Raw genomic sequence first — 13,676 nt, 5'->3', positions numbered from 1 at the left:
GTTTTGTTAATTGAGATTCGTTGCCATCTATGTTACATCCCATCCAATCTGGTGTGCCACTATTGGATTATCAGTGTTCTAGAGATTGAGATGCCGTGTGGCGCTTTTGCCCCGTGGAGTCCAAAATTTCTAAGGGAGTGATATAGCTGGAGTTAAAATTTTAACTCGGTGGTAGCTTTGGCATATGACTGTTAGTGCTGGGGCTTCTGGAAGTACATGGAGATCGGGGGAGGTAGCCCATCCTGACTCCAAGAAATCCTGGAGATTTCAGTCACAAAACCTGCATACCTGAAATTTACAGCGGCTCATTTTCTGGGTCTCATTCTCCTAAAGAGCCTTGAATATAATCTCAGGGCTAGGATGAAGGAGACGTTACTGGGGCCTGCTCGAGGCAATCGACGAATAACAGGATGATTTGTGATTGTGATTTTCTGCATTAGGTTTGGTCTCGAGAAAGTGGACACCTGGCCAGGGGCATGGTGGCAATTTTGGAATGTTGAAGCAAGCAGCTGCTGGTGCTCTGTTTGGAAAAATAGATTTTTTAAAAAAATTATTTTTGGTTTTTGGCCATATCTGTAAGTGCTCCAGAGCTTATTCTTGGCTCTGTATTTAGGGATTACTTCGGGTAGGTGAAGGGGATCATATAGGTTGTTGGTGAACAAGTCCAGATTGGCTATATGCGAGGCTTAGTCCTTAACCAGCCCCTAATTGCGAACTTCAATTTTTCCTTTTACAGATGTTTTCAAGATGGATCCCAGTTTTATGGAGAATGAAGAAAAATACAAAGCCATAAAGAAGGGTATGTGGAATTTTTAAAAGAGATTTATCTTCAATAAGTAGAACAATTTATATATTTGTATTTTACTAATAGAGATATATAGGTCTCTGAGTCATACCTAATGAAATCTCTGCTCTTATGAGGCCATTTTCTTCACTGCTGCGTTGTGAATTATATTTGTGTCTAGTTCTTATCTATGGTACTACTTCATTATAAATGATGACTTAATTATTCCTTTCTTCTGCCTAAATTATGCAACCTTTAAGTCTTGTCCTGTTAAGAAATGATCATTTATTTCTAGTGGCCTTTATTTAGCTTCACTGCTGCTAAGAATTACTATTTAAATTGCCACCCAATTTAATATTAATTTAAGTACTATATTTTCTTAAAGGCAGGTTTTGGTGTCTTGAAGCATCAATCAATGCTGAATACTGTATGTTGTGCTTAATAAATTGATAAATTGATTATCTTTCACGTATCACTAGGTATTATATGCACTAACTTTGAACAGATTTTAGTATTTTGTCCTTTCCGTTTATTGCTAAGTGACCTCGAACAAGTTATTTATTTGCTGAAAGGATTGTGGATACTTTTTTGTTTTCAGATAAAATTTAAAAAAATATTTATACAATGATAATTTATTTTTTATATGTTTATCATTTTCTAAATATTTTTACTTGTATAGTTACAAGTTAATTTTCTTTTGTTTTGATTTTACCTAAAGACTACTACTCGTAATCTCATAATTATTGTATATCACCTAGGAGTACCAACGTACTCAAAAGAGAGAGCAGAAAACTAGAAATCAGTCATTTCCTAGATTCTGTTCTTCAATCATTCAGAGCTGCAGAATGGTGAAGTGGAAAGTAATATTTTATAAACTTTTTACTTCTATTTATTTACCTTAAAATCTGATACAATAAGTATGTTTCCCTCTTTAGTTTCCAAGGACATTTCAGTGCAGTAGTCAGAATTACCAGTCTTCATACATGAAGTTCTGTTTCCTTTTCTAAGGAGCCTCCTTTGTTTGTAGTTTTTCTAAAAAATCCAAATGGTTTTGTGGAATTATTACAATACCTGGTATGACTTTTTAAATTTAAACTTTGAAATTTCCCATCCATTTCTTTTGAGTCTTGGCAGATGTCAGTGCCAGGAAAGTAACTGTTTTATTCAATATCTGTTTAAACTCTTTAGTCACACAACTCTTTTATGGAGCACTCCAAGGAATTTTTATCCATATGGATAATCTCTGTTAACATTTTCTTTTTTAAAACTAAGAATATAAAAATACTAATATTTCCAAAGTAATAACAAGTCTAGTATAAGTTAATGTAAGTAGCACTGTCCTCCCATTGTTCATCAATTTGCTCGAGCGGGCACCAATAACGTCTCCATTGTGAGACTTATTGTTACTATTTTTGGCATACCGAATACATCACAAGGAGCTTGCCAGGCTTTGCCATTAATGTAAGTACGTTTTTAAAAGTAACTATTAAAAGAGACTTTTTGTATAAATGGCATTTTTATGTTTTATACTATTCATGTCAAGCTTTAAAAGGAAGAGTTGAATTTTTATTTCTGATGTCAGTCTGTTGTAGCAGGTTGTTTTTATCGAAATACATGAATGAAATTTTGCCCTTAGTTGGAAGAGAGAAGTTTGTAGTAATCTCATCATTATTGTATATGTACCTCAAAATTATGGCAATGTATAATTGTAATTCCTTTAAGAAATTACAATGAGAAATCTAAAGTAATAGCTGTGAATTTTCATGATTTGTGGCATTAAAATCCATTGACCTGTCACTTTGTATGGATTATTTACCCATGTGTGAGTTTGTAGTTCAAATTGATCTCTTTAAAAATACTAATTCACCTAGTTATATATGTTTTCTCTGTATTAGCACATTAATATACCAAAATTGATGTTCTGATAATTCATATATTATCAGGAACATGTATATGGTGTCATTTATATAATACAAGAAATCATATTACTATCTCTTATCAGAAAAATTTCTGTATTGGAAAACTGTTCAAAGCTAGGATACATATAATTTTTCCAAATTCTAATTTTCTGTTGAAAATTCTAATTTTACATTGTGTCAAAAATGTAAGAAAGAAAAAAATTAGTTACTTTATTAAATCTGAGCCTTTAGTAATATGAATCCAAAATGTGAATTTTATGTAAAACACTTCTGTGAAAGAGGTGTACAGTTGCTGATGATTATTTCAAGGAAAGCCTGTTTGTTTTGCAGTATGAATTAGGTATTTTTATTTGAATCAATAGCTGATAAACAAAAGGCATGAGATATTTTGCAGAAATTTTCAGAAATATCAACAAAGTTTGTCACTTCAAGAAAAATAGACAGTGTTTTGACAGGGCTGAGATTTAATAAAGTTAAATCATTTATTTCTTCTTCATCAAAGGCATTCAGAAGCTGAAGCGGTACATATTAATGCCAGATAAGTGGCATTAAAGAACACCTCCATGCTGCTAATGTAGTTTGATATCTTGACTTGTGCTCAAAATGCAGCACTTTTTATACATACAACTTTTAAACCATCTTTAGTACAGTGACAAGGCAGATGAGATCCTGGTACTATTGTGAAAATAGTTTTAATTTCAGGGGATCACCTGATGGGTCTCAGTGATCTCCCAGGGAAGTTGTAGAAACTGCTTTATAAATGGAATCCACTTGTCATTACCTGATTTCAGTAAATAGATACTGAAGTGAAGAGGTGAGTAGAGGATGATGCAAATGATTCAAGACTTCATTTAACCTTCATTCTTACATGAAAAGTGTTTGTTTTTGTAGGGTTGGCATTTAATAAGATGGCCACAGCAGGATGTGGACACAGGTTTAGTAATTAGCACCTTAGAATAACCCAGTTGTACTTGTGTTTTAGGCCTTAGGGTACTTGGAAAAGTGCCAGCAAGTCTCTCTTCCTACTGTTGAATACTCAGTTTTCTCCTTAAAGTCTTGTCTAACTCATGTTATGTAATAGTAAACCTAGACACTTCTAAGATTGTATTTTGAAGTCACAATTTTTAGTAATTGTTGGCACCATCAACATCTGTTGAGTCGGGGGTCGGTGTCAAAATAATGAGACAAATACATAAGGTGACAAATACACCAGACTTTCCAGGCCTTAATGTAGCTGGGCAGTCCTGCGTAAGCTCACAGCTGGCCATGTATTCTGTACAGCATTGCTCCCCTGCCCTGGGTCCCAACATCTGAATTTTTGTTTACGTTGACAGGCTTTAAGCACATCAAAATTCAAATGGTACTTTTAAGAGAGGAGGCTGGAATATTTCACAAAGCCAATCAGCAGGCACCCTTGAAGTATAACATCTATAGCAGTTTCCTGTTCTGTTTTTGCCTGTGTTGCCCTTTATCTAAGAGAAGATCCTAAACGGTTTCATTCTTGGGCCGTTATTGCTGCCTGGTAATATTCTGAGACCTATGCTCTTTTGCCCTGCGATTATCCTAACCTTGGGGTTGCATTTTTGTTAGGGGCACAATCTCCCACAATTAAAATTCTTGAGACTTGTATGTTAGATAATGACTAAAGGATAGCTTTCCATTTTGTAAAATTGATTCTCATAATAAAAAGTTCTTGCCGCTTAGGTAAATATATATAAAATAATTTTTTTCTCAAGATGAAAAATTTGAATTAAATTATGATTATAACTTAAATGCAAAAATAAAGATTATAATGAATAAATAGTTATTCACCAGGTTTTATCAGGCATCAAGCAAACTTTAAGCATAATACAATTTTAAGACTTTTTTCATTGAGCGATAGCACAGCGGGTAGGGCGTTCGCCTTACAAGCGGTCAACATGGCCAACCCGAGTTCGATTCCTCCACCCCTCTCGGAGAGCCCGGCAAGCTACCGAGAGTATTCGATATGCCAGCCACAGTAACAACAAAGTCTCCAATGGAGACGTTACTGGGCCCGCTCGAGCAAATCGACGATCAACGGGAGGGCCTTTACCTTTTTACTATTAACATTGTGATTGATCTTAAGTGGTTTCATATTTACATTTTTTTCATCCAGTTCGAAATGTGAGTTTTATTTTAAGTGATAATCCAATGATATGTTAATCTAATTTTCATGAAGACCTAGATTTCTGTTTATTTTGTATGAATGGAAATCTTTGTATCTTATTTAACAGTATTTTTTCCATAAAAATCTCATTAAAGTCAACATTAAGTTATGTCATTTTTTTCCTTCTGTTTTTCTGAAAACATTTTTAAGTTTTTTTTTCTCTAGCTCCCCACATTTTTTTTTAATTAACTGTCTTCTTCCTGATAAATACTTTACAATATTCTTAGTTTCCATTCTTAATTTGATTTTCAGTGTTCTTGCTCTTTTGGAAAATCATGGTCAACTTTTTTTCTGTTCTTATTCTTATTTTTGGCAGAGAAATGGTAACATATGACTGTAAGTGAATCACTGATGTTGTTATCTGACCACCTAGACAGTAACTCAGTCATTTATTAATCTTTACTGACTCTTCAACTATCATGCAGCTATGTATGTAGCACTGCCCTCCTGTTGTTCATCAATTTGCTCGAGCGGGCCTCAGTAACGTCTCCATTGTGAGACTTTATTTTTACTGTTTTTGGCATATCAAATATGCCACAGAGAGATTGCCATATGTAAGCAAACTAAAAATTATCTTAGAAGTATCACTTGCTCATTAATTTTTCTAAACTATAATATGTTCTTGCAGAAATTCTTGATGAAGGAGATAGTGATTCAAACACGGACCAAGATGCTGAAAGTAGTGACGAGGAGGAGGAGGAAGAGGAGGAGGAAGAGGGTGAAGATGAAGAAGGTAATGATGCAGATTATTTAAATAACACCATGAACTAGTCTAAAATTGAAATTATTAAGATCTTTTGTTTGTTTTTGGTTTGGGGACCCGCCATCAGTGTTCAGGGCTTTTTCCTGGCTCTGCATTGAGTGATCACAGCACACCATTTGCGGTGCCAGCTATCGAACCCAGGTCGGCCACATGCAAGGCAGGTGCCCCACCCACTGTACTCCAGCCCCTGTTGTGATTTTTCCCTTTCTTTTCCTTTCCCTCTTCTTCCCTCCTCCCCACCCCCCCCATTTCTTTCTTTCCTTTTTTATGTGTTTTTTTCTTTTTTTTTGGGGGGGGGGGCGCGGCTCCCAGGGTGCTCAGGACTTACTCTATTGGGACCATATGATGTACAGAGGGGAAAGAACCTGGGTTGGCAGCATGAAAGGCCAGCACCCTATCTGCTATACTGTCTGCCCAGTCTTATAGCAGTCCTCTTAAGTAGTGGTTCCCAGTCTGTGGTGGTAAGCAAGACTGGCAGTGCAGTTCTTGGACCAGAGCATGTGGTGCTGCTCGGTCTCTGTGATGCCAGGAACCACCTAGGCCACCCGCACAGTTCTTTGGGGTCTTTAGGACCACGCCTGGTGAAACTTGGGACCTTATGTAGTACCTATCATTGAACCTGTCTTCTCGGCCCCTGATTCTGTGACTTTTTGAAAAGGTCGTTCATCGTATATGGAAGCTGAGAATACCGTTCAACATCCTACAAATCACAGGATTGCCCCACACAACAAAATAATATTTAGCCCAACATGTCAATATTGCCACCCTTGGAAACTTTGCTGTTAAAATATTAAGCAAAAGCATATTTGCTTTAGCATAATTTTAATTTGATATTTTATGCCTTTGATTATAAACTATTAAAAAGGTACATTCATGTTGAGAGCTGTGATTTACGTAACCCTGGCATAAATGTGACAGATGAGAATGACTAGATATTTGCTATTCACTTTGGCAAAATAGAGTAGGGAAGCCAAAAGCTATATTTGTACAGAAGAAGGCATGATGTTCTTCCTCTTTCGGCTTTGATTTTGTTATTTCACAGAAAATAAGCTTAGAACTTTTGTAAGTTAAGATCCAATTAAGACAACAACACACATTGACTAATCTTTATTTACATGTATTATATATTACCAGAAAACTGATATCTAAGTATATCTTTTTTAGGATATAGTATAGTTTAGATCTGTCTTAGAGTATACTTCCTCTTCTGTGGTAAATCTCATAAAAATAAATTTTAGTCTATTTATTTAAATATCTTCTATGTGTAACATTTTTATTTTAGAATTTCTTTGTTTTATGTGAAAATATTGTTAAAAATAATAAATATATGTAAGGAGCATTTTCATGGGTAAGGAAACTTCTGACAAATAATAGATATTTATATAGGATCCATATTGCCTCTCATAGTTGTTCATTTTCTCTGAGATAATATCTACCTTTAAGGCTTAGTTTTTCAAATTATAAAAATACTGTTTATAACTCTAGAAGTACTATTTTACCATACAAAAAGTGACTGCATCTTTCTGTGATTTCCAAATGATACAGAAACAAAAAGATTTTTCTTGACCAGCTTCTGGACTTTTTTAGTTAACAGAACTTTTTAAAATTCTCTTAAAATATGACAAGGAACTTGAAAGTTGCTTTGAATTATACAAATAATAACTTATAGTGTAGAAAGTTTTATTGAATGTAGTCCTAGATAGATTTCTGAAAAACATACAAAAATGCATTTTTAGGACTTTACACTTATTTTGTAATTTTATAATTTTGTATGTTTAATTACTTTCAGGAAAAAAATTAACTATTCATGACAAAACAGAAATTAATCTAGTCTCATTTCGTCGTACAATTTATCTTGCAATTCAGTCAAGGTAAGTGACCTAAATTACCTCTTATTTTTTGCTAATCTATGGACAAAGATGATGTTCTTTGAATCAAATGACAGGAAACTAAATACTGATTATTTTAGCGATCCTTACACAACCTGCCTTTATACCTATCTCAAGAATAAGCGATAGATCTCCACTATTTGTTCTTTTCTTCAAAAACAAATCGTCATAACTTACCTGGTAAGTCTATTCATTTTGCATAAATGTTTTATTTTGTTAGTTATGTCCTTTCCTTTTTCCTTTTATTTTTTTAGTTTCCATGATTTACAATTTTACAGTACTGCCAATGACAGGATTTCGTGAATACAACATTCCAGCCTCACGCCCCTTACCAACGTCCATTTCTCTCCACAGTTATCTGAAGTTTCCCTTTATTCCTTTTCCAGAAGCTATATATATATATATATTTTAAATAATTTTATTTACTTATTTATTTTTCTTCTTATAGTTATTGATTGAATCACTGTGGGAAAAGTTACAAAGCTTTCAGGTTTAAGTCCCGGTCATTCAATGATCAAACACCTTTCCCTTCACCAGTACTCATTTTTCACCACCAAGAACCCCAATATACCCCTCTCCCACCCCTCCCAGTACCTGTGAGGCAGATGATTTCTACTTCGCTCTTCTCTACATTGATTGCATTCATTATTTCAACAAAAGATGCACCATTATTGTTTAGAATCCCCCCCACCCCCCAACAATCAGAATTGCTGAACAGGCATTGTGAAATACTTAGTTTTCTATAGCTGGTTATGAGAATCATATAATGTCGCATGGCTGTGGCATGATTTTGGATTTCTTCAGAGAGCCAGATAATTACGAGATTGGTTTCTCTGCGTCTGGTGTTAGGGCTGTGCCGGAGAGCTGCTCGTGGGGGGCAACTTGTGACCTCGGTAGGGCGTGAAGGACGAGCCGGTACCGCCCCTCTTCCCATGAGACTGCAGTTGCCCCGTCACCCGCTGGCTCATACCTGGCTTTCCTATAAGCTCTGAGGCGGCGGCCACCTTGTATGTGGTCTGGATGCATTTCTGCTAAAAGCCGCTGCGTTTCGAGATTTGTTTCTGAATCTCTGGGATTATGGCCGTTAATCAGCTTGATCAGGAGCCAGAGAGGCCATTTGTAGGCAGCAACTCAGGGTCTCATTGGGAAGGCGAGGAAAGGGCCAGTTCCACCCCCATCTGGTGAGGCCCCGCATGTCTCATCACTGCAGACCCAAACTGTCCAGTGGCCTCTGGAGGATGGTGGTCACTAGGCCACCAGGGGGAACAGGCCAAGACACGAAACCTATTCCCACCTGGATTGGCTCAGTGCCTGTAACCTACTGCAGGAACAGGACACATTTTTTGCAAAAGCCTTTGGGTTCCAAGATTCGCTTCTGAGTCTCTGGGATCATGGCCTTTAAGCAGTTCGATCAGGAACCAGAGAGGCCATGCCTCCAATTATATAGCTGAGCCGGAAGTGGTTTGTGGGTGTATCTCCCCATACCTAACTTTTGGCCATTTCCTTTCTTGCTAAACTTTGCCCCAAGTTTTTGGGGTCTGGCCGAAGGCACAGCAGGAATTTAGGGGTATCTGAAAGTCTGACGGTGCCATCAGCCTTCTGATGCACTTACCTCACAGGTACAGATTGACCTGCTGGCAGCACCATACCCCAGAAGCATATTTTTTTTAAGTTAAATACTACTAAAAAAAACCCTGAAAACAACTATGTTATAAATTTATGATAGTATTTTATCTTTATTTTTTTCTAACTTAGTTTAACTGATTCTGAGCAGAGATATACTTGATAGTATAACTTTTGGGTACTGATTTGTTCTACAGATAGAGATAAGTGGAAATGGAGATAGAAGTTAGATTTCAAAACAGTTTGAAGACCATTTGATGTAATCTTAAGTAAGAACTACAATGATGTTGAAGAAACAAAATCTATTTCCATTGAAGACTGAGCTTGACTTTGAAGATTTATTAATATGTTAAATGATTTATGCATCTGTTGTTTTGTATACAGGTCAACCTGTTGATTTAGTAGTGACCATACTTATTTTTACATGGGAGAGGAAGTGTTTTCTCAGCTTTTTTTTAGGTTTTGTGTATTTCCATTTACTATGATGTAATAGCAATAATGATTCATAAGTATGAGTCATCTTGTTTTCAGTCTGTCTGAAAACTTTTTTGGCTTAAACTTTTAAAAGTTATCTAGGCTCTTACCCAAAATTGAGGCTTCCACATTTCATAAAAACTAAGCATAAAAATAGTAAACAACCAAAGTTACTTCTAAGAAAAAAGTGTACTTTATACAGTGCTCATGTAAATTATGTAAAAAATTTCAACACATTGCAACTAAGAAAAATATCAATTTTACCGTGAGCTTAATTCAGGAGTAATATTCATTCAGTATATCTACTTCTCTCTAGACTGTTCAAATCCTTATTCTTTAAATAACAGGGTAGAACAACCACACATTGAAATACTATTATGAATTTAGCATTCATAGTTCATTTGTATTTCTGAGATTCTTACTGGATTTTGTAAGTATAGCTGAGTAATTCATTAACAAAAGTAAACATAGACAAACTGGGAAAAAAAAAGAAGTGAAAAAAGAATTCAGAAGAGCTTTTTATAACGGGTAATATTACACAGTATTGAAGATCAAAAAGTAACTGGCAGTTGGTCAATTTCAATAATATAAATAAAATACAAAGTAGTTTTAGAAAGATATGACATTGCTATTTTTCTGTCTTCTCTGACATTTTATTGTTTTTAGGGGGGATGTGGAGGGGAGGCACTTAGGGGGGCTCCAGGTTGTTCAGAAGATCATGTGGTGCTGACAAGCCTATATACTATAGAACCACTTAACTATCTCTGCACAATTTTAAAACAGAATGGTGAAAAAAACAAATAAAAAAATACGGGGCTGGAGAGATAGCACAGCGGGTAGGGCATTTGCCCTGCAAGCAGCCAACTTGGATTCCCAACATCCCATAAAGTCCCCTGAGCCCTGCCAGTAGTAATCCCTGAGCACAGAGCCAGCAGTTAGGCTAGAGAACAGCCAAGTGTGGCCCCAAAACAAACAAACAAAAAAAAATGAAAAAATGTCAAGTAATTATGAAAAACATGAGCTTTCCTTTTATCAATTATGTGAAATATCTGATGGTAGAAGTTACTTGTATCAAAGTCTATTTTCCTTGTTTTATTTTTAAAAATATGTGATCACTCTGCACAGTTTTACTAAAGTGAATTAAATTTGCCTGATAACTTGACATTTTCATTATCTTAAATTGCTTTTTTAAAAAAATTTCCTAGATAAATACAAATTAAGAAACCAAAGAGGGGCTGAAGGAATAGCACAGCAGGTAGGGCATTTTGCCTTGCATGCAGCTGACCCGGGTTCAATTCCCAGCATCCCATATGGTCCCCTGAGCACCGCCAGGAGTAATTCCTGAGTGCAGAGCCAGGAATAACCTGGCCCCTGTGCATCGCCAGGTGTGACCCACAAAGAAAGAAAAAAAAAAAAACAACAAAGGAAATTGCAAAGCAAAGATGATATAACTGTTTTTATATATTTTTATATGCCATGTGACTTTATTATTATTTTTATATTTATTTTGCTGTGCCAAGGATTTTACCCAGGAACTTGTGGACATAGAGCAAATGTTCTACTGCTAAGCTACATCCTGCCCCTGTTAGATTCTTTATTTCTATTGCAGTATACTATAAAAATAAGACCATGGGAAACACTTTTAAACCAGGCACCAAAAAAAATCTGTAACTTTCCAGGAAACCTCTGATGCTGTTAATGTGTTGTTTCCAGAGTCTGCCTACCTGTTTTATACAGTTAATAGTACTGGTACAGTACTATACCTTCTATTTTCCACCATACGTAATGTTAAATCATCTGCCCACATTGATAGCGCATGATACTTTCTCTAATCAATCTAATTTTTTTTTTTTTTTTTTTTTTTTGCTTTTTGGGTCACACCCGGCGATGCTCAGGGGTTACTCCTGGCTCATGCTCTCAGGAATTGCTCCTGGCGGTGCTCGGGGGACCATATGGGATGCTGGGAATCGAACCTGTGTCGGCCATGTTGGCTGCGTGCAAGGCAAACGCCCTACCCGCTGTGCTATTGCTCCAGCCCCTCAATCTAATTTTCAACGGTGGCGTAAACTGAACATTTTAATTGTGTGGTCAGTAAGACTTCCCTTTTTAATTGGGGGCCACATGTCACAGAGCCTCGACTCAACTCCTGGCTCTGTGCTCAGGGAACCATGTAGTGTTAGTAACTGAACCAGGGCCTCAAGCATGCACAGCATGTGCTGCAGGACATTTAATAATGCACCTGGCACCAACTGCCCTTTTTAATAAACTGACAAACTGGCAGGCTACCGAATGTAACCTGCCCACACGGCAGAGTCTGACAAACTCCCCGTGGCATACCCAATATGCCAAATACCAGTAACAGTGATGGGTCTCATTCTCCTAAAGAGCCTTGAATATGGCACTTTCTTAAAAATCTCAGGGCTAGGATGAAGGAGACGTTACTGGGGCCTGCTCGAGGCAATCGACGAATAACAGGATGGTCATGATCGTGAACTTTTATATATGTAATTTTCTGTCAATATGCAGTTTTTCCTTTTTTTTTTCTTTTTCCCTGTGGAAGGGTGGGGTAAGGGTGGGCAACAGGATCACACCCAGCTGTACTCATGGCTTACTCCTGACTCAGGAGTTACTTCTGCTGGGGCTCAAGGACCATGTGCGCTGCCGGGGATTGAACCCTAGTCAGCTGCATGCAAGAAAAGCACCCTACCTAACTGTGCTACCTTTGCAGCCCCCTATATCTGATAACCATTTTCCTCTCTCTCCTTCCCTTCCTCACTCCCTTTGTTCCTTCGCTCCTTCCCTCATCCCTCTCCCTCCCTCCCTCCCTCCCTCCCTTTTCCTTTTAGTTTGTTTGGTTCTTTGTTCTGGTGCCACATCCAGCTGTGCTCAGGCTTGCTCAAGGCTTGCTCAGGGGAATCACCACGTTTTCAGGGATCACCATGGCTGATTTGGGAGACCATATGGGTCACAGGATTAAACCTGGATTGGGTATGTGCAAGGCACGTGCCCTATCTGCTGTATCTGTTTAGCCCTTCAATAGGAATTTTTTAAGAAGAAGTAATGGAAATGGATCAAGTGAAATTAACATTAAGTCTTTGACTCATGTATATCAAAAGGCTCATCAAATTTATCAGTTTAAACTGCCACCAGTGTTTATGCATATCTCGCGAAAATTATCATTAATACCAAGTTGATTAATTATGTTGATTAGCTATTTTAATAAAAATACAAGGTATTCACCTACAGTAATCTTTATTACTAACCTCTTTCGGATTTCATAATTCTAGTTTACGGACCTCCAAATCATGTTCCATAAACATCTATCAATATTTTTATGTTATGTCCTAATACTTGTGTATAAACCCTAAAGCATAGTAAAGTTTCTCATGTATTTTTTTACAAGGCATTTAGGAACTGAGAACTCTTTAAAAATATCAACACATAGCGGCAGTTATATAATAGTGGCTGTCACTTGCGTTAGTGTTTTAATTCTTAAAATCTTCTGTGTGATTCTGAGATTACCACAGGACAAATAAAAACTAAGATTTCATTTGACTAATTATTTTAAAGCTTCCTCTAACTCTTCCAAATTCATACTAATAGCAATATTTAAAACAGTAAGCCTGATATTCACAAATGATTACAAAGAAAGAAATAAAAGATGAAACTATAATACAGTTTTCTTTCTACCAAAGTTTGCATGAAAATAATAATATTTTGCCTTCATGTGAAAGGCAAAGAAAATATTCCTCCCCCAGAATTCTAGCTAGTATTTAGTTATTCTTTTTGAAAACTCTGGGCATGAACTTAAATAACTATTCAAAGTGATGACAAAACACTAGTGACATTCTGGGGTTCTGGAGTATTCTTGCCTCTTCTTTATTCCTTAGATCAGAGCAAAGTAGAAATACATGGCAGAATAACAAAAATTATAGTCCAATTTCTGTGCTAATGGGTTTGTTTCTTCTAGTATATTATATAACTGAATATGTGGGTCTTTTGTGTCTGCTTTTTTTATTTAGCTTAGTTCAAGGTT

At 36.4% G+C, this 13,676-nt stretch overlaps 1 protein-coding gene across 2 annotated transcripts in view; it reads left to right on the top strand.

The window, feature by feature from the left end:
* The window catches only part of CWC22 (CWC22 spliceosome associated protein homolog), a 72,262-nt gene that overhangs the window by 40,311 nt on the left and 18,275 nt on the right, over positions 1-13,676 (top strand). For both annotated transcript variants that reach the window (XM_056110151.1, XM_056110150.1), the window contains exons 11-13: positions 737-799; positions 5,520-5,624; positions 7,444-7,525. In XM_056110151.1, coding sequence (XP_055966126.1) covers positions 737-799; positions 5,520-5,624; positions 7,444-7,525 — 250 coding nt within the window. The remainder of the gene's footprint in view (positions 1-736; positions 800-5,519; positions 5,625-7,443; positions 7,526-13,676) is intronic.

This window comes from Sorex fumeus, unplaced genomic scaffold (assembly GCF_029834395.1).
Source record: "Sorex fumeus unplaced genomic scaffold, SorFum_2.1 ptg000009l, whole genome shotgun sequence".
Classification (NCBI taxonomy): domain Eukaryota; kingdom Metazoa; phylum Chordata; class Mammalia; order Eulipotyphla; family Soricidae; genus Sorex; species Sorex fumeus.
Note: the sequence above shows the minus strand (reverse complement) of the source record. Positions and strands in the feature narration are given on the sequence as shown.